The sequence below is a fragment of the Erinaceus europaeus genome, chromosome 3 (genome assembly GCF_950295315.1).
Source record: "Erinaceus europaeus chromosome 3, mEriEur2.1, whole genome shotgun sequence".
In the NCBI taxonomy this organism is placed as follows: Eukaryota; Metazoa; Chordata; class Mammalia; order Eulipotyphla; family Erinaceidae; genus Erinaceus; species Erinaceus europaeus.
This window is the reverse complement of record NC_080164.1, coordinates 31,295,282-31,316,399: the sequence shown is the minus strand read 5'-3', so window position 1 is coordinate 31,316,399 and position 21,118 is coordinate 31,295,282. Positions and strand designations below refer to the sequence as shown.

Below are 21,118 nucleotides of genomic sequence, written 5' to 3'. Positions count from 1 at the left end.
TTTTAGTTCTTTACCAGCAGATCTTCCTAAGAGGTAAATTACTAAATAAAGCAAAACCAAAATAGCAGGCAATGTAACAAAGAAATTCATCCCTCAAAATCAGAATACCAGAAATAAGGGGCATTCTCTCAGCTTCTGAGCAGGAATCAAAATAAATTATCAAAGAGAAACAGCGACATAAAAGTTGAACTTGGCAGCACAGGAAGTGGCACAGTGGTAGAGCTTTGGATTTGCAAGCACAGAGAAACAAGTTTGACTATTGGCATCTGCTTTGACATCTCTCTAGCTTACAAAATAATTTTTTAAAAAACCTGATTTTTAATGAGTGTGCACAAACTGCTACTGAAAAAGAAAAGAAATGGAAACAATTCAAATATCCGTCAACTAAGAAATGGATAATGGTCACATACTGAATGAGTCTCTTATTATGAAATGGATAATGGTCACATACTGAATGAGTCTCTTATTATGAAATGTCAGAATAGGCAGCTTTATAGAGATAGAAGCACCAGTGGCTGCCTGGATAAGGTGTGGAGCCATGGGGGTAAATGTGAGAAATGCTAGTGGGATGTGGGGCTTTGCTTTGGATGAAAGTGTTCACCAGTTGACTGTGGTGACAGCTGCACAACTCCTGAATATACTGAAGTTCAACTAACTGTAAATTCTCAGTAAGTGGATTGTATGTTAATTAAATTATATCTCAAAAAAGCCTCTCAAAGGAACAAACAAACAAAAAAAAGTAAGGAGGCTTATAAAACACATTAACATGTGTGAGGACCCAGGTTCAAGCCCCCACCCCACCCCACCCCACCCCCACCTGCACAGGGAAGCTTCAGGAAGGCAGAGCAGTGCCGCAGGTGTCTCTCCTCTATACCTACCTTCTGTATCTTTTTTTTTTTTTTCTTACCCTCTAGCCAAAAGAAAGGAAAAAAGGGAAGAAAAATGGCCACTGAGAGTGGTGGAACTGTGCAGGCCTTGAGTCCCAGTGATAACCTTAGTACTCCCATTCCACCGCTTCCCCCCCCCCCCGAAAAAAAAAAGATAGTAAAGCTTCTTTTGACTAAAACATCCCCAGAAGATACCAAGACTATTACTAGTTCTCTGTTCACTGACATGTCTTTGGCTACTTGGTGAGAACCAGAATTTTGAGACAGCTCTAGATTCTACACTAAAGGAGTCACTGAACACTGGGTGCCCCAGCTTGTTTGCTAGAAACTTGTGAAGTAGAGATGAATACGGCATGACTCCATTCCAGAACAGCTCAGCCTGTCAGACTGATCTCTCACATTTCCTGTAAAAGGCTTAAAATGTATATAGCACATTTTCCAAATGACTTTTTTCAAGAACTAGGTAAGCTAAGATGGAACCAACATAATTGAAATTCTAATTAAAAAAAAATTGTTAAGAGGCAAATAATGTGTATCTTTTTTTTTTTTTTTTTTTTTTGCCTCCAGGGTTATTGCTGGGGCTTGGTGCCTGCACTATGAATCCACTGCTCCTGGAGGCCATTTTTCCCATTTTATTGCCCTTGTTGTTGTCATTGTTATTATTATTGCTGTTGCTATTGCTGGATAGGACAGAGAGAAATCTAGAGAGGAGGAGAGACAGAGAGGGGGAGAGAAAGACAGACACCTGCAGACCTGCTTCACCGCCTGTGAAGGGACCCCCCCTGCAGGTGGGGAGCAGGGGGCTCGAACCAGATTACTTATGGCAGTCCTTGCGCTTTGCGCCATGTGCGCTTAACCCACTACACTACTGCCCAACCCCCAAGTGTGTATCCCTTAATCATCACTATGATAGAGACTACTGATCTGTAAAGTACAGAATAAAATAAATACTTGTACTTGGGAAACCCAATGGGGAGGGGTCTTTTGTAGGTTGAAAGTGTCTTAATGTGCATTTTCCAGCACTCATAGGGTTATACGTATCTTTCATTGAATATAAACTATACCTCAAAATGCTGTTGAGATAATCATAATAATAGGGGCCTGGTGATGGTGCACACATCACAGAATGCAAGCATCTAGGTTTAAGCCCCTGGTCCCCAGCTGTAGGGAAGCTTCACAAGTGGTGAAACAGTGCTACAGGTATATATCCTTGTCTCCCCCTTCCCTCTCAGTTTCTGCCTCTTATCAGAAAGGGCAGAGAGACAGATTAGCCTGTTAAAGTTCCAAGTAACATGCCCAAGGACTCTGAAGTCATGGGTTCAATTCCTGATCCCACTTCATGCCATATCTGAGCAGCTCTGGCTCCTTCCCCTCCTCTCACTCAAAATAAATCACTTTTTTTAAAAAAAGATAATCATAACAAAGATCAGGGTATTTTAACAGAGCTATTTCCCTGTAGGCCTTGTCATGTTTCCCTCACACAAAAGATCAAAATATCATCTCCAGGGCAATGTGCCAGAAAGAAACAACAAGGCCCGACAACATGTCAAGTTGTCACTGAAAGCAGGGTACTCACTTCATCAACTTCTGCTTTGTGGCAGAATCTTTGAAGCTTCTGAATTCTTCTCCTGCTTTGATCTCGTAAAACTGGGGCTTGAGGACAGTCTGCTGGTCCTCCCTGAGCCGCTCCTGCCGCTTCGTTTTTTCCTCCTGCTGGAGAAGTCTGCGCTGTTTCCTGACCTCTTCAACCCAGTCTTTTTCATCATCTGAACTCTCAGAACTTTCTGCATCACTTGGTTTTCCTTCTGGTTCTTCCTCCTCTTCCTGAAATAAAAATAGTAAGAAGCAGCTCTTTTTCCCCAAACCCAACCCTGACCTATGATTTAAAAAAAGAGCATGAGTCCTCAGAGTACATGACTTAGTATACACCAGAGGGGAAAATGCCTTTAATTAAATAAAATGAATGCCTAAGCTAACGGGTCAAAATTTCATCTAAAGTGTACTCTGGGACTCTTCTAGCTTACAAAAAAAAAAAAAAAAAAAAGATCTGTATTAAAGAAACACATTTGGAATGATAAAGACTACATTACCTTTTCATGGAGTTGTTGTCGCTCTAAGAGTCTTAGTTTCTTCTTCCTTTTCTCACTAATTTTTGAAACAAGAGGATTCAACAGCCTAAATTCTTCACTTTCTTCGTCCACTTGGAAGTCAGGATTCTCAAACATGACTTTAAATCGATCGTCAGTGAGAATGTTAGGTAGGCTCTATGAGAATACAAAGTGTAGATGATTATTTAATACCTGAATAAAAATCTGTTGAAAACATTGACTTCCAAGCAGTTCATTCTAGGTAGCGGACCCGGTGTGCTTGTGTGAGTGCCCTGGTTCCGTCCCCAGCAGTGATGGAGTAGTGCTCTAGTCTCTCTCACCTCTCATGAAATAAATAATAAATGACTCATCTTTAAGAAAGAAACAACTCGCTGTTATATATTAGCAAGTTACAAGAGACATAAACTATAAAACCATTATGAAATATCTTTACAGATAGGTTCTAGAACTTTCTACTTACCCCTGGGTCTTTATCGCCTCTCCACTCCATCTATTAATCTTCTTTGCAGAAGATCTGATTACTTTGCTATTACACATAATGAGCTAAGAATGAGCCTAGTTGGGATCAACTTTATTCTTACTACATTAGAAAGAATTTTTCAATTAACATTTTAATGCAAAAACATTTTCAAGGAAATGTATCAGTTTTTGAAACTCATTTCTTTCAAGCAGAAATACTATACTGGGTTAAAACTTGTGAGTCTTTTTCATTTTTTAAAAAAATATTTACTTATCTTCCTGAGAGAGACTGGAGCACTGTTCAGCATGGAGGTACTAGAGACTGAATCTCACCTTTTTGGGTCTCAAGCATGTAAATATTATTATTATTATTTTTATTTTAAATATTTAATTTATTTATTGAATAGAAACAGAGATCAAGAGGGAAGGGGAAGACATAGAGATACCTGAAGCACAGCTTCATTATATGTGAAGTTCCCCCCAGCAGGTGGGGACTAGGGAGTTGAACCCAGGTCCTTGCACACTGGAGTAGATGCAGTCAAATTGGTGCACCAGCACCTGGCCCCAGCATGCAAACCTTAAGCACTAATGCTGTGTTCTCCCAGACTGACATTAGTGAGTCTTTAAATTTCTTTATCTGAAGCTGGGAGAAGTAGTACTTGTTGATAGTAAATCAAGAATTACCACGGCAGAGAGCTAGCTGGTGGTGTAAGTTTACTGACTTATTTGGAAACAGCTTCATCCGTGTCTTTCCCTACATCAAGCCGCTATCAAAGGATCTGTGCCATTCAGAATGGCATTCTTACACAGTATAACTTTGCTGCTCAGTCCTATTTGGAGGGCTCCTTTATTATCTGCGCCATTTCTGAAAAGAAAGTTTCCTAGAAAGTATTATAAATGGGGCTGCGTAGTGGTGCACTTATTGCAATGAGCCAGGACCTGGGTTTGAGTCCCCAGCCCCAACCTGCAACAGGAAAGCTTTAGGAGTGGTGAAGCAGTATTGCAGGTGTCTATGTATGTCTCTCTTCTTTCTTTATCACCCCCTTCCCTCTCAATTTCTGGCTGTCTCTATCCAATAAATAAATAAAGAATGAAAAAATAAGTATTGGGAGCCAAGCGGTAGCGCAGTGGGTTAAGCGCAGGTGGCACAAAGCACAAGGACTGGCATAAGGATCCCAGTTTGAGCCCTCAGCTTCCCACCTGCAGGGGGATCACCTCACAAGCAGTGAAACAGGTCTGCAGGTGTCTGTCTTTCTCTCCCCCTCTCTGTCTTCCCCTCCTCTCTCCATTTCTCTCTGTCCTATCCAACAACGACAACAACAAAACTATAACAATAAAACAACAAGGGCAACAAAAGGGAATGAATAAATAAATATTTTTTAAAAAAGTATTATAAACTACCTATTCACAAAGATGACAGACTTAGACTGTCAGGGTTCTTTTACTATTCCTTATCTGTTATAAACTTGGAAAGTAGATAAAGCAACTGAATGGTTGATAAACCAACTAAATTAAAATATATGCTTATTTTCCCTTTTATTGGCGTTGTTGTTTATTGTTGTTGTCATTATTGTTGTTATTGATATTGTCATTGTTGATATCGATGTCATTGTTGTTAGGACAGAGAGAAATGGAGAGAGATGGGGAAGGCGGGGGTGGGGGGGAGAAAGGACAGACACCCGCAGACCTGCTTCACTGCTTGTGAAGTGACTCCCCTGCAGGTGGGGAGCCAAGGGCTCTAACCGGGATCCTTACACCGGTCCTTGTGCTTTGCACCACGTGTGCTTAACCCACTGCGCTACCGCCCGACTCCCTAAAATATTTTTTTTTAAGTAAAATAAGTAGGCTGGAAAAAAATTAATCAGACTTTACTGAATGAGTTTTGTTTTACACACAATTTTTCTACTATTGAGAATAAATGAGTTTATAAGCACTTGAGTTCTGTATATTCTATTTATGTAAAAGACCCACAAAATATTATAATGTGCCATGAGAAATTTAGGAATTGGCTTGTTTATTACTTAAACATGCTTAAAATGTACAAGGACCTGAGTTCAAGTTCTTGGTCCCCACCTAAAGAGGGAAGCTTCACAACTGATAAAGTAGGACTGCAGGCATCTCTCTCTCCCTCTCTATGTTCCCTTCCCCTCTCAAATTCTCTCTGTCCTATAAAATAAAGAAGAGGAGAAAAATCATTTCCAAGCCTGATTTAGATTCAAGGAAAAACAAAGACCTAGCTTCTGACCCATAATGCTTGCTCACAATTCAGTGATTAAAAAGCAAACTAACACCCCCACCTATATGAAGCTTCACAAGCAGTGATGCAAAGTGTATGTCTTTCTCTTTCCCTCCCTATCTCAGTCTCTCTCTGCCTTTATCTAATAAATGAATAATATATATTATACAAAAATAAATAAACTGTGTGCTACAAGGCACCTGATAAAGGATTCTAAAAAGAATTCAAAGTGTTCTAGAAGAGGCCCAGAAAGTATTTTTATTTATTATTTTTTTGCATGACTTGTGGCAGCCTAGGAGATGGCTCAGCTGTGGCTTATGGTGGTGCTGGGGATTAAACCAGGGACCTCGGGTATGAAAGTCTTTTTTTTTTTTTTTTTTGCATAACCATTAGACAATTTCCCCAGCCCTGAAGTAATTCTTAGTGAGAACTAATGTCATCACACTTCTGTGTTTAAACATGGTCCAACAACACTTATTGATAATACGCTAATACGCAGTGGAGCACTTCTTTCAGTTTCCCATCAAGTACACAGCAAACATCTAATTAGACTTTAATTATGTTACCAGTGGTCTGCAATATTTGAGAACACACTTCACTGTCTGCCTCTGTGAAATTTCATTTGGAGCCAAAGTAGAGTATTACTGCACTAAACTGACTTTCAAATCAGGCGTTATCAGAGCTATTAGTGTGCTCCTGAGGTTCTGAAGCATTAAGTTCAAAGGAAAGATTAATGAACTGCTGATGGATTGAACAATTCTTTCAAGTGTTCTTTACAGTTACAAGGAAGGATTCTTTCCTTAGCTCCTGAACAGTTTCTAAAATCTTCACTTTAATTAGATAAAACTAGTAAGCAAAAGGGACTGGGTGGTAGCACATCTGGTTAAGCATACATGTAATGTTGCACATAATGTTCAAGGACCCAGGTTCAAGCCCCCAGTAGCTACCTGGGGTGGGGGGGTCATGAGTGGTGAAGTTGTGCTGTAGGTGTCCTTCCCTTTCCCTCTGTCTCTCCCCTCCTCTCTCAATTTCTCTCTCTTCTACCAAATAAAGGGGGGAGGGGAGGTGGGGATAGATAGCATAATGGTTATACAAAGAGACTATCATGCCTGAGGCTCCAAAGTCCCAGGTTCAGTGCCCTGTACCACCATGAACCAGAACTGAGCAGTGTTCTGGTTTAAAAAAAAAAGGGGGGGGGGGATAATGGCCACAAGAGTAGCGGATTTGTCATTCAGGCACCAAGCCCCAGCGATAACACTGGTGGCAAGAACAAACCAACTAGTAAGCAACAAATCATGTAAACGCTGCCGATTAACTGTCTCGGGTTTTTAGCATAATGTATTCAAGCACTTCTGAAATTAAGCTAGCCTCTGAAAAGAGGGCCCAATTTGAGTCAGCAAGTCACCAAAAAGCAAATCCAAGGCAACAGGACAAGTGCAACTTTCCAGAAGAAATAAATCAGGTGGCATGGCTACAATGATGGCACTCAAGCTTCCAGCCTGAAAGAAACTGCTTACAACCCACTTATATTCCGGGTCAGGCCAGACCTATCCCAGCAGCTCAGGGAGGACCGGACACCCTTGCACTGCAGCTGGCACTCACACCCCCACACTCACTCCTACTGGGACAACCGAGACTCGCTCGTGAACCTCAGGTACACTTCCCTGGGATGTAAACGGATTCCAAAGCACCCAGAGAAAATTCACACAGAGGTGGGTCTCCCCACACAATGCCACTCAGACAGTGACTTTGGCTGGAAATCCATGGAGTTCTTCCTCGACCACCCTAAGAAACCGACTGGACTTAAATGTACATTGATGTAAATGAGGAAAGTGCACCTAGATGTTGCTGTTTCAATGCTGCTACCTCATTCAAGTAATGAAAATGGAAGTATAAACGCCACTGTGTATTTACATAAGGCTTCCTAAAATTAAAAATGAATCAGTAGATTGAAAGAATGTAATAGATCACAAGAAGATGCAAAAAGAGTAAAAAGGTGAAGAAATACAGTGAGCTTGAATGCACTGAGAAATCACAACATCTAGAATGCCCCTCAGGTCTGAGCCTCACATGGCCCAGAAGAAAAAAACAATGACCCGCTGACAATGATAACTAGCAAGTAAGAGGCTAGAAACAAAACCTTTTTAAGCTGCAGTTCCTTGGCACAGTTGAAAAGACTGGGACAAAAATATATTAACTGCTTATTCATACCACATTCACTTAACTCTAGTTGAAAACTAGAGAAAACAGAGAAAGCATAAATGCTCAAATAAAAAGTCGCCAAGAGCTCAACACAGCCGGCCCAAAATGACAAAGTTGGGCCACCTGGCAGGTTCTACCAACAACTGTGGAGATGTCTCCTTGTTGCAAGCCATTCTAGAAAATAACCAAGCTTGCTGGTTCCAAGGAGATGAGAAAACAAGACTGGGGAGGAATAAGGAAGCCTCCGTATATGTGAGAAAATCAAAAGACCTCTTCCTGCCATGACAATATCAGCCAGTGAAGTACCAGTCCTTATTTATTTTACGGCTGATCTCTGTATTTTTGTGGTAGCAAAGGAAGGTAAATAGCAGTTACAAGTTAGTAAACCATGGTGCTCAAGCTAAATAAAGACCTGTTACTTCTGGAATCAAAAACAAACCTATTTAGCATAGAAAAACAGGCAATACAAGCATTTAACAATAATTAAATTACAATGCATCCATAAAACAGAATATGCAGCTATTAAAAATATCTGCGGATAACTTTAAATGGAAAAGCCACTTGTGTTATACAGGAAAAATTTTTTAATATTTTTAATATTTATTTATTCCTTTTTGTTGCCTTTGTTGTTTTATTGTTATAGTTATTGTTGTTGTCGTCGTTGGAAAGGACAGAGAGAAATGGATAGAGGAAGGAAAGACAGAGAAGGGAAGAGAAAGATAGACACCTGCAGACCTGCTTCACCGCTTGTGAAGTGACTCCCCTGCAAGTGGGGAGCCAGGGGCTCGAACCAGGATCCTTACGGTGGTCCTTACACTTTGCACCACCTGCGCTTAACCTACTGCGCTACCGCCCGAGTCCCAAAAAATATTTTTAATATATGCAATTTTGGGGGGGTCTCCAGGGTTATTGCTGTGGCTTAGTGCCTACACTACGAATCCACTGCTCCTAGAGGCCATTTTTTCACATTTTTTACCCTTATTATTATTGTTATCATTGTTGTTGTTGGATAGGACAGAGAGAAATTGAGAGAGGAGAGGAAGATAGAGAGGGGAAGAAAAAGTTAGACACCTGCAGACCTGCTTCACCACTTGTGAGGCAAGCCCCCTGCAAACAGGGGCTCGGACTAGGATCCTTGCGCTGGGTGTTGCGCTTTGTGCCCTGTGCACTTAACCTGCTGCGATACCTACCACTTGCCCCCCCCCCAATATATGCAATATTGTCTTGCTCTAGAATTTATGATTTTCAGAGAAATAAGACAAGGAAAAAATTCATTAAAATACTAACGATGCCTCTGTGCAGAATTATGAGGATGACTTTCTTTTTCATATTATTTTCTATTTTTCAAAGTCCCCTTATTCAGCATATACTATAAGCAGGCCAAAAAAAGTTATTTTTAAAGGAAAAAAGATACAAGCTATTATCAGAAAATGTAGAAACAATTTGCCTGTTTTCCTTATCTTACAAAATCTTACCTTAACTTTCTTTTTCAATGTGGATTTTTGTTTCTCTTCCTCTTCCTCAATTAGTTTAAGTGCCAGCTCCTTGTTAACTTTTGGCAATTTCTGGTAGAGAGAGAGAAAAAAAGTTCACAGTAAAATACCTGTAAGCATGTGTACTGCACCAAAGTCAAAGACTCTGGGGTGGCAGGGAGGAGGGTTCAGATCCTGGAACATGGCGGCAGAGGAGGACCTAGTGAGGGTTGAACTGTTATGTGGAAATGTTACACATGTACAAACTATTGTATTTTACTGTCAACTGTAAACCATTAATCTCAAAAAAAGAGGAAAAAATACCTGTAAGTGTAATTTCATAAACAGAAAATATCCCATTCTTTGAGATTTTCTTTGTCCCCAACCCACCCCCTTTCCTCCCCCCAGTACCCTAAGAAGCAAGCTGAGAGGAGCTTTATTTGGTCTAGGTCAGGCTCAGAGTCCAGGTGGTAACTGATTAAGAAAGGCCTGTTGGCCTGCAGCTGTAACCTCTGGCTAGAATTGCTGTGGTTCCTTCAAACAATACTATTAATACCAATTGCATTATTCCCTGCTTCTCAAACAGGGAATCTCTAAGGACAACCTACCTCTTCTTTTTTGCACCAGGGATCAAACCCAGGGTTTCATGCAAGGCCATAAGGACAATTGTAGATGTGAATTATTAGACAACTCTTAAAGTTAAAAGGTACTTACTATCCTTTTCTACATAGTTAGTATATATACATATTCCAGGGTAAAATAAATAAAATACAACTTGACAAGCAAAGAGTTGAGACAAAAGTACCTAACATCCCAGTTTCTCCTTGCCAAAATATATATATTCACTGTTCTTAAAAATGTAACAATCTGGGGAAAAGAGAAAAACCATCACTGCTTACGTATGTGCATACAATTTAATCAATACTCAATTATCAACAGAATTACTATCATTAGGCAGTTAGCTTTTTTTGAAAGGTTTTTTTTTTTTTTTTCCAGAACACTGCTCAACTCTGGCTTATGGTGGTACAGGGTATTGAACTTGGTACTTCAGGACCTTAATCATGAAAGTCTTTTGTATAACCATTATGCTATCTCTCCCACCCCAAAGATTTATTTTTTAAAAAATATTTATTATTCCCTTTTGTTGCCTTTGTTATTTGATTGTTGTAGTTATTATTGTAATTGTTACTGATGTCGTCGTTGAATAGGACAGAGAAATAGAGATGGGGAAGATAGAGAGGGAGAGAGTAAGAGAGACATGTGCAGAACTGCTTCACCACTTGTGAAGTGACTCCCTTGCAGGTGGGGAGCCAGGGGCTCAAACCAGGATCCTTATGCAGATCCTTGAGCTTGGCACCACGTGCACTTAACCTACTGTGCTACTGCCTGACTCCCACCCAAAAGATTTATTTTCTTTCTTATGAGATCGTTTCTTATGAGGGGGGAAGGAGGGAAGGGGGGAAGGGGGGAAGGGAGGGGGGGAACTTTGTGGAACTGACCAGGAGCTTCAGGCATGCAAGTCCTGCACCTGGACTATTCCCCCCAGTTGCTGGCAGTTAATGTCATCATGAGGGTTTGCTAGAGAAACGGAAAGGCAAGTGCAAGGATGGGTCTTGCTTTTTTCTGCCTGTTGGGCTGGTATCACACATTGGCAGTTCACCCTAGTGTCTACAGGGAGCTCTGCTTCTAGCCTACAGTTTTCAGCTACTCACAGATCTGATTACCTCAATGATCCAATGGCAGCCAGAAGTGTAGGTGCCTGCAGCTAACTTCGGTGGCCAGGGTGACTGCAATGCTTACCTTTAACTGAACTCTCTGGGCGCGTGCTTCTTCTATCTTCTGTCTGATCTTATCTCTCCTATATTCTTCATAAGCAAATGGATTTACCATCAATTTCACCTTTATAAAGTAAAAAAATAAAAAAATTAAAAGAATGACATGAAAGGTATGTTACATGTGTGCCACAACTATCTCCAAGAACAAGCAGATCTCCCAAATCATGTTATGTTTAATGGAGATTCCAGTAAATAGAAAAGAAAAATGACTGTAGACTACTAGTCACCTAAAATCACTGTAGCTTTGTCATTTACCTTGTGATAGAACCGGATATCCATGAAGAATCCATGCATATACGCCCGGAGGAGTGGTGATCCAATAAGATGTGTGAGCCCTGAGGAAAGTTCATCAGAAGAGGACAGGTGATTACAAAATCTTTATCAAATGTTTAACGATTAGAATTACTACAGAGAAAAATTAAATCCACTTCAGGAGTATCATTCATACTCACCTTGGACTTAATGATGGAAAAGTCTTTTTAAAAAAAAAAAAAAAGATTTTATTTATTTATTAATGAGAAAGATAGGAGAGAGAGAGAAAGAACCAGGCATCACTTTGGTACATGTGCTGCCAGAGATTGAACTTAGGACCTCCTGCTTGAGAGTCTAATGCTTTGTGTACTGTGCTATCTCCCAGACCACATGAAAAAGTCTTTATGAAGTAAGAAAGATTGCTAAAGATCTTATAGTAGTAGTTCTCAGATTTTTTTTTTTTTAAATTCCACGAACCAGTTCAATGTTTTTAAAATAATACTGGGGTCGGCAATAGGTAACTAGTTTTTATACTGCCGTGTATAAAGGTGGTGGTACTGGGTGAGGAACAATGTTATTTCCAAAATCAAACGACACTGTCAAAATAATATTATGTCCTGAGAAATAACACTTGACAAATCTCTATCAACAGATATCAAAGCATACTTCTGCATAACTTGCTTCTTGATGTGTTTTTTATTTTCTAGGGTATGTGTTGGGTTGTCAGAAAAGTCATGACACATTTTTTCATAGAAAAACACTAAAAAATACATTTACGGCTTTTTCAACAACCAAATATATCAAGTATGTCAGAAAAACAAAAAGTTCCCCCTTTAAGACTTAAAAGCTTCAGTAGGTTGAATTTATGAGCCTTTTTCCTAATATATATATTTATATATTCTGCCTATGGTGGTATGGGGATTAAACCTAGGACTTAAAGTCCAATGTGCAAACCACCATGTTATCTCCCCAGTCCTGTCTTACATATAAACCTTTCTTTGTAAGCAGCAACTACAAAGTTAATACATAATGTGCTTTGTGTTTGATTTGGCAGAAAGAGAAGACATGGGAAATCAGTTTAGCATGACTCCATCACCCCTAATATAAAAACAATAACTTAAACAAGTAGAAATAAAGTAATTTTGTATAAACATTCTTCTTTTTTTATTATTATTTATTTTTTTAGATACGACAGAGAGAAATTGAAAGGGAATGGGAAGATATAGAGGGAAAGAGAAAGGGAGACAGCCGTACACCTGCTTCACCATTTATGAAGTGACCCCCCCGCCTGCAGGTGGGTAGCCAGGGGCTCTAACCAGGATCCTTGCTTCATCTATGTGTGTTTAACCCAGTGTGCCCAGCCCCCTTGTATAAATATCTTTATCATTTTTTTACCTAAATTTTCAAGGTCCTTCTTGGTGACAAATTTGTAGTCATCATAAACTGTGCTTTCTGGGTTCTCTTCTAATTCTTCTGTCAAGTTGTCTAAGAAGGAACACCATCTAGGAGCGGGACCCAAAACCTGCCAGTATGGGTTAGAAAGTTAGCAAATGCACATTCTCATCAAGGCAAGTTAGTGGGGTTATACAGTCATAATCCCATAAACATAATTTGAAAATTCTTGTTTCTCAGGCTGGGGGTATGGATCTACCTGCCAATGTCCATATCCAGCAGAGAAGCAATTACAGAAGCCAAAACTCCCACCTTCTGCACTCCAAAAAGAATCTTGGTAATACTTCCAGAAGGGGGGAATTGTTTGGGGAAGATGATTAGAGGGCTCTGAACTACAATTCCATCAAGACCCTGAGAGAGAAGAGGAAAAAAGGAAAGACATTTGGAAGCAGCAACAGGTATAGGTGTAACTTAAAAAAGAAGGGAAGGCAGTATGTATGTATGTATGTATGTATGTATGTATGTATGTATGTATAAAGAGAGTTTAGTGAGAAATAATAGTCAACCCATATCTGTGACCTTAGAAGAACTACTGAAGTTTCCAATGGAGGGAATGGGGACAAAGAACTCTGGTGGTGGAAAACAGTGTGGAGTTATACCCACTGTCTTTTAATTCTATAAATCAATATTAAAGTACCAATAAAAAAATTCTTGTTTCTTTAAGAACTATTGGAGGGGGGAAACCAATATGCACAAACAATGAAGATATAGTGGAAGGAAGGAAGCAGAGTAGGAAGCACTCAGGCGTGTATGGGAAAAACCTGTCTGGTTCTACAAAGATGTTCACATCTTTATACTAGAACCATCAAAATGTAAATCAAAAATTCAAGTACGTATAATAACACCCACACATTTATCTATCATTCCTCTCCTAAAACAGCACTAGAATCAAACAAATGCATATTTGGGATACAAGATGTTTTTTAAAGTTTGCCACTCATGACAAAGTCTGAACTGAGAATTACCGTCTTTCAAATAATTACTTGATAATGACATTCAATCTTTTATAGTCTATTTCATATAATTCATTAAACTTGTTAAAATACTACATATAGGATTTGTCATAATTAACCTAGAATTAACCTAGAATCACCAACACCCCTCAGTTAATCCCAATTAAAAGTTGAGGACTGTGGCCCAGGAGGTGGCAGAGTGGACTGAACTCTGAAGCATCAAGTCATGAGTTCAATCCCTGGTAGCTCATGTACCACACTGATGCTCTGATTCTTTCTCCTATCTTTTTCATTAATAAATAAAATCATTAAAAACAACAAATGTTTAGGATTAAAATACAACAGTATACAAAAGTATTTTAATAACCAACCAACAAAATATGACTCAGGGTTAGGCAGTGGTGCACCAAGTTGAGCTCACAAGCAACCATGTGCAAGGGCCCAGGTTCAAAAACCTGGTCCCCACCTACAGGGGAGAAGCTTAACACGTGGTGAGGCAGGTCTGCAGGTATTTCTTTTTCTCCTCTATCTCCCACTCAATTTCTCTCTATTCTATATAATCATATATATATATATATATATATACACACACACACACATATATATATATATATATACACACACACACATATATATATATGACTACTTTTATATGTCATCTATTTTTATAAAATACTATGACCACTTTTTACTATTTTGCTATTGATACAAATCTTTCTCTGCATGAAGCCTCACCCACCAAGGTCAAAGCTTATCCCAAAGGAAATGCTACTCAGTTAGTGGAAAGCTGTTTTAGTTATTGAAATTCTTTCCTTATGTCTGGATCTGACAAAATGGAACTTCCAATGATACTCGTCTGTTTTAATAGTAATCAATTATAGAGGAAAACAATTAAAAATAAATGGAAAGTATTAAATATAGTTAAACTTTTTGGAAAAAGAAAGGTAGGAAGAAGAATTAGAATTACGATAAAGAAAACAGTCCCTAATACTCTCTTCAGAAAAAAAAGTGGATTGTTAGATAAGGCCATTCTAATTTAGTTCTTTTATCTGATTTAGAAAGGGTGATTCTACCCCTCCCACCAAAGGGAATCGGAATTGTGAATATGGCAAACAACTCTAAATAAGCACAAAGGTTGTCCTTTAAGAAGTGTGTGGGGGCCAGGCAGTAGTACACCTGGTTAACTGCACACATTACAGTGTACAAGGACCCAGGATCAAGCCCCTGGTCCCCACCTGCAGGGGGAAAGCTTCACAAGTGGTGAAACAGGACTGCAGGAGTCTCTCTGTCTCTTTCCCCCATTTCTCTCTATCTACTCCCCCATTTCTCTTTGCCTCTATCCAGCAATAAAAAATGAAATAAGTGTGTATTTGCATAATCTATACAACATTTAAAAACAGAAGTAAAGTAAAATACACTATGTGGTTTAAATCAATAAAAAAAATGCTTAAGAGACGCATGGCATTAAGACAATTCAGTGTAGAGTACTTTCAAAGGAATCATTATGGGTTGAGAAGATGGCATCAAAGACTTACATGCCTGAGACTCTGAGGTCCCAGGCTCATCCCCAGGACCAAAGGCAGAAACGAGTAGTGTTCTGGATAAAAATGAATGAATGATAAGAAGGGGGAGGGAACAACACAAAGAAACTGCAGTGATTTTAAGCAATTTTTGGAACAGTCGGTTAAAGAGAACAAATAATGATACAATGGGGCTGGCAGACAGCTCATCTGGCAGAACATATGTTTCATCAAGTACAAGGTCATGGGCTGGAGTCCTGGCACCACATGGCACCATTACAACACGGGGGGAAGCTCCATGGATGGTGGGAAGGTGCTGAAGTCAGTCTCTCTCCCTCTCCCTCCCCCTCCCCCCATATGAAATACAAATAATGAACAAACAAGTTGGCCTGGAGCAGGAAGAAGAAGAAAAATAAAAGATTACCCACTGGGTAGGAGTTGGACGCATGAGGCAATAGGTTCAGTTGCCTGCAATGCAAATGCCAGAGTCGTGCTCTGGCCTCTCAAGAAAAAATAGTAATAATAATGAATCATTAAAAGTATATGCAGAGTCCCCAGGTGGCAGCACTCTTGGTTGAGCACAAATGTTACCAATTTCTCAAATACAACAAAAATAAATATGTAAAATATTAAAAAATAAATCCCCAAGTTTTATATATATATAGATAGATACAGATACATATAAAGCACTGTGCTAAACCAGAACCACTGACCATAATTTCCTTAAAGGAGTTTAAAATTTAATCATAGCAGAAAGTTCACTTAAACATCTGTGTATACAAGAGACACAGCCACATAAAATAATGAACTATGACTGCAATGGGTCCATGAATACGCATGATTGAAATGCATATATGTATATGCTGAAAAGCTGGTCTGAGTACTTGAACAAGCTAGGCAGAAAAATTGTGGTTTACCTTTTTTAAATTCTAATTTATTCTTAAATATTTTATTTATTTGTAATCAAAGAGAAGTACATAGAAACAAGGGCACAGCTCAGCTCTGGCTTATAGTGGTGCTGGGGACTGAACCTGAGATCTCAGAGGCTCCAACATGAAAGTCTTTTGCCTAACCTTATGCTGTCTCCCCAGCCCTGAGGGTTAACTTTTTTTTTTGCCTCCAGGGTTTTGCCTGCACTATGAATCCACTGCTCCTGGAGGCTATTTTTTTTTCCCCTTTTGTTGCCCTTGTTGTTTATCGTCGTTGTTGTTGCTATTATTACTATTGTTGTCATTGCTGTCGTTGTTATTGGACAGAACAAACAGAAATGGAGAGGGGAGGGAGAGACAGAGAAGGGGAGAGAAAGACACCTGCAGACCTGCTTTTACTGCCTAAGAAGTGACGCCCCTGCAGGTGGGGAGCCGGGGGCCGAACCGGGATCCTTAGCCAGTCCTTGCGCTTTGTGCCATGTGCGCTTAAGCCACCATGCTACCACCCAGCCCCTGAGGGTTAACTTTTGAAAGTGAGAGTTGAGGAATTTGCAACCACTGGGGAACCTCTTTGTCATTAGTCCTAAGCCTAGCACAGTATCATATAATACGGTCCAGTAATAATCTCCTCTTTTAGACAGGAATGATATAAGCTAGTATCACTATGCTACCACAGGAAACCCAAAAGACTACTTTCCTGGGAAGACAGAAATTTCAACTACTTTAAAAAGAAAAAATTATTTATTCCTTTTTGTTGCCTTTGTTGTTTTATTGTTGTAGTTGTTATTGTTGTTTGTTATTGATGTCGCTGTTGTTGGATAGGACAGAGAGAAATGGAGAGAGGAGGGGAAGACAGAGAGGGGGAGAGAAAGATAGACACCTGCAGACCTGCTTCACCACCTGTGAAGCGACTCCCCTGCAGGTGGGGAGCCAAAGGCTCAAACCGGGATTCTTCTGCGCCAGTCCTTGCGCTTTGCGCCACGTGTGCTTAACCCGCTGTGCTGACTCCCTTCATCTACTCTTTTTAATGAGAAATAAAAGCACTGTTCTGTCACCTCTTCAGTCTACTTTCTCTATATTTTCAGAGGTGAGTAATTTCTAGTACCTAGAACAGTGCCTGCCAAGCAGCAGGTGTTCAATACATGTTTCATAAATGAATCTATCCACATATAAAATACATATGAGTGTATTCATGCATCTCATATACACAAGGTACTATAGCTTAAAGGGTATTGGGTGGCAAAGGTATCCTTTAAATTATCAAAGTGTCTTTTCTTAGATAAATCACTCAATTTACCTCACCAATAAAATACTGGATGTAAGAACACTATAGAATTCCACAAAATAGGAATCTATTTGTTGCCTATGCATGGGACACTGGTTACCAAAGGCCCTCAAAAAACAGTAATTTCACCTTTAAACATTAAACCAGTTATTAAAATGAGCTTCAGTGGCTAGGCAGTAGTGTGCCTGTTACAGCATACATGTCCCAATGCATAAGGACTTGGGCTTGAGCCCCTGGTCCCCGCCTGCAGAGGGGAAGCTTCATAGGCAGTGAAGCAGTGCAGGTATCTCTCTCTCCTCCCCTCTCTAAATAGCCCTTGCCTCTCAATTTCTGTCTCTAACCAAAAAATGAATAAAATAAAAATGGGTTTCAAAGTCAGTGAAAAGATTATATTGTGTTTACTGTCTCTTCTTAAGAGATGGTGTAGGACTAACAAAACCTTAAACAAGGTCTAAGTTGACTATCATACAGTTCTCAGGATTCTTTTTGCTTCACTATGGAGATTCAAATGGAATCGTTTTAAATTGCCTTTCAGGGGATACGTCTGGTTATGGCAAATCATCTGTGCTATAAATTCGTGGCCATTAAATTTTATAGGAGGAAATATTTCCATTAAAAACAAAATTAAACCTAGTGGGCTGATTTATTAATTACACTTCTCCAGCTCCTTTTCAGTGTGGGACAGACATACACACAAACACGAGAATACAATTACAAAGTTGAAATTCTCATTTACCTAAAAAAATAATAATTTTTTTTTTCTTCCAGGGTTATCTCTGGGACTTGGTATCAGCACTCTGAATCCACTGCTCCTGGCAGCCATTTTTTTTTTCATTTTATTGGACAGGACAACTCTGCTTGCTGGGCTGCCCAGGGGTGGACAGTGGCTGGAAGACCACATCATGATGGAGTAGGTGCTAGTGGTCACATAGAATGTGCTTCTCAAAAATAAATAAATAAATAGAAATAAAAAGAACGTGTTTCTCAGGAGGTAGCACGGTGGGTTTTGGAGGGTAAAATTTCCTGGGTTTATGGAGTTTTAATTCACAGGACAAGGAATGGTGATCACTACCTGCCCCATCATCTAACCTTGTGGAAGTGAGGATCTCAAAGCAATGCTTCCCCCGTCAGAGGAGCTGGGGCTGACTTGACTGACTCAACAGGCTTGTGGGCTCCTGATTAGCCCCTGGCCCTTAGCTGCTGGTCTCCTCACCAAATCTGCCCTATCAGTGTGCAGCCAAGTCTCTTAAGTGCAAGTGTCAGTCTCCCCGCTGCCTCAGTTTTCTATTCTGGGGGTGGAGAGGGAATCAAGTGTCACTGAAACTGACTGCTTGTTGTGTTATGGGTTTGGGTTGCATCTGGCTACAAAACAATTTTGTTAGAAAAAGTATATGGAGATCCTCTATGCAAACACTAAGTTAGGAAAAGTTGAAATACAGAAATCAATTCCTTTTACTATAGCAACAAAAACAATAAAATATCTAGGAGTAAATCTAACCAAAGAAGTGAAAGACTTCTATACTGAAAATTATGAGTCACTCACTACTCAAGGAAATTGAAAAAGACACAAAGAAGTGGAAAGATATTCCATGTTCATGGGTTAGAAGAATTCACATCATCAAAATGAATATACTACCCAGAGCCATCTACAAATTTAATGCTATCCCCATCAAGATCCCAACCACTTTTTTAGGAGAATAGAACAAATGCTACAAATGTTTATCTGGAACCAGAAAAGACCTAGAATTGCCAAAACAATCTTGAGAAAAAAGAACAGAACCGGAGGCATCACACTCCCAGATCTCAAACTGTATTATAGGGCCATTGTCATCAAAACAGCTTGGTACTGGAACATGAATAGACACACTGACCAGTGGAATAGAACTGAGAGCCCAGAAGTGAGCCCCCACACCTATGGACATCTAATCTTTGACAAAGGTGGCCAGACTATTACATGGGAAAAGCAGAGTCTCTTCATCAAATGGTGTTGGAAAAAACGGGTTGAAACATGCAGAAGAATGAAACTGAACCACTCTATTTCACCAAATACAAAAGTAAATTCCAAGTAGATCAAGGACTTGGATGTTAGACCACAAACTATCAGACACTTAGAAGAAAATATTGGCAGGACTCTTTTCTGCATAAATTTTAAAGACATCTTCAATGAAACGAATCCAATTACAAAGAAGACTAAGGCAAGCATAAACCTATGGGACTACATCAAATTAAAAAGCTTCTTCACAGCTAAAGCAACTACTACCCAAACCAAGAGACCCCTCACAGAATGGGAGAAGATCTTTACATGCCATACATCAGACAAGAGTCTAATAACCAGAATATATAAAGAACTTGCAAATCTCAACAACAAGACAACAAATAACCCCATCCAAAAATGGGGGGAGGACATGGACAGAATATTCACCACAGAAGAGATCCAAAAGGCCAAGAAACACACGAAAAAATGCTCCAAGTCTCTGATTGTCAGAGAAATGCAAATAAAGACAACAGTGAGATATCACTTCACTCCCGTGAGAATGTCAGACATCAGAAAAGGTAACAGCAGCAAATGCTGAAAAGGGTATGGGGTCAAAGGAACCCTCCTACACTGCTGGTGGGAATGTCAATTGGTCCAACCTCTGTTGAGAATAGTCTGGAGAACTCTCACAGGCTAGAAATGGACCGACCCTCTGATCCTGCAATTCCTCTCCTGGGGATATATCCTAAGGAACCCAACACACCCATCCAAAAAGATCCGTGTACACATATGTTCTTGGCAGCACAATTTGTAATAGCCAAAACCTGGGAGCAACCCAGGTGTCCAACAACAGATGAGTGGCTGAGCAAGTTGTGGTATATGTACACAATGGAATGCTACTCAGCTATAAAAAATGGTGACTTGGGAGTCGGGCTGTAGCGCAGCGGGTTAAGCGCAGGTGGCGCAAAGCACAAGGACCGGCATAAGGATCCTGGTTCGAACCCCGGCTCCCCACCTGCAGGGGAGTCGCTTCACAGGCGGTGAAGCAGGTCTGCAGGTGTCTATCTTTCTCTCCTCCCCTCTGTCTTCCCCTCCTCTCTCCATTTCTCTCTGTCCTATCCAACAACGACAACAACTATAATAACTACAACAATAAAAAAAACAACAAGGGCAACAAAAGGGAATAAATAAATAAAATAAATATTAAAAAAAAAAAGGTGACTTCACCGTTTTCAGCCGATCTTAGATGGACCTTGAAAAGTTCGTGTTAAGTGAAATAAGTCAGAAACAGAAGGATGAATATGGGGTGATCTCACGCTCAGGCAGTAGTTGAAAAACAAGATCAGAAAAGAAAACACAAGTAGAACCTGAAATGGAATTGGCATATCTCACCAAAGTAAAAGACTCTGGGGTGGGTGGGTGGGGAGAATACAGGTCCAAGAAGGAAGACAGAGGACCTAGTGGGGGTTGTATTGTTATATGGGAAACTGGGGAATGTTATGCATGTACAAACTATTGTATTTACTGTTGAATGTAAAACATTGATTCCCCAA

The 21,118-nt window shown here is 39.9% G+C and overlaps 1 protein-coding gene across 1 annotated transcript in view; it reads right to left on the bottom strand.

The window, feature by feature from the left end:
• Nucleotides 1-21,118, bottom strand: part of NOL10 (nucleolar protein 10) — a 95,506-nt gene that overhangs the window by 15,935 nt on the left and 58,453 nt on the right. Inside the window, exons 14-19 of the mRNA XM_007529836.3 lie at nucleotides 12,847-12,973; nucleotides 11,455-11,534; nucleotides 11,165-11,263; nucleotides 9,368-9,457; nucleotides 2,978-3,151; nucleotides 2,464-2,711 (exon numbers count right to left, since the gene is read on the bottom strand). Of these exons, the coding sequence (XP_007529898.1) occupies nucleotides 2,464-2,711; nucleotides 2,978-3,151; nucleotides 9,368-9,457; nucleotides 11,165-11,263; nucleotides 11,455-11,534; nucleotides 12,847-12,973 (818 nt within the window). The remainder of the gene's footprint in view (nucleotides 1-2,463; nucleotides 2,712-2,977; nucleotides 3,152-9,367; nucleotides 9,458-11,164; nucleotides 11,264-11,454; nucleotides 11,535-12,846; nucleotides 12,974-21,118) is intronic.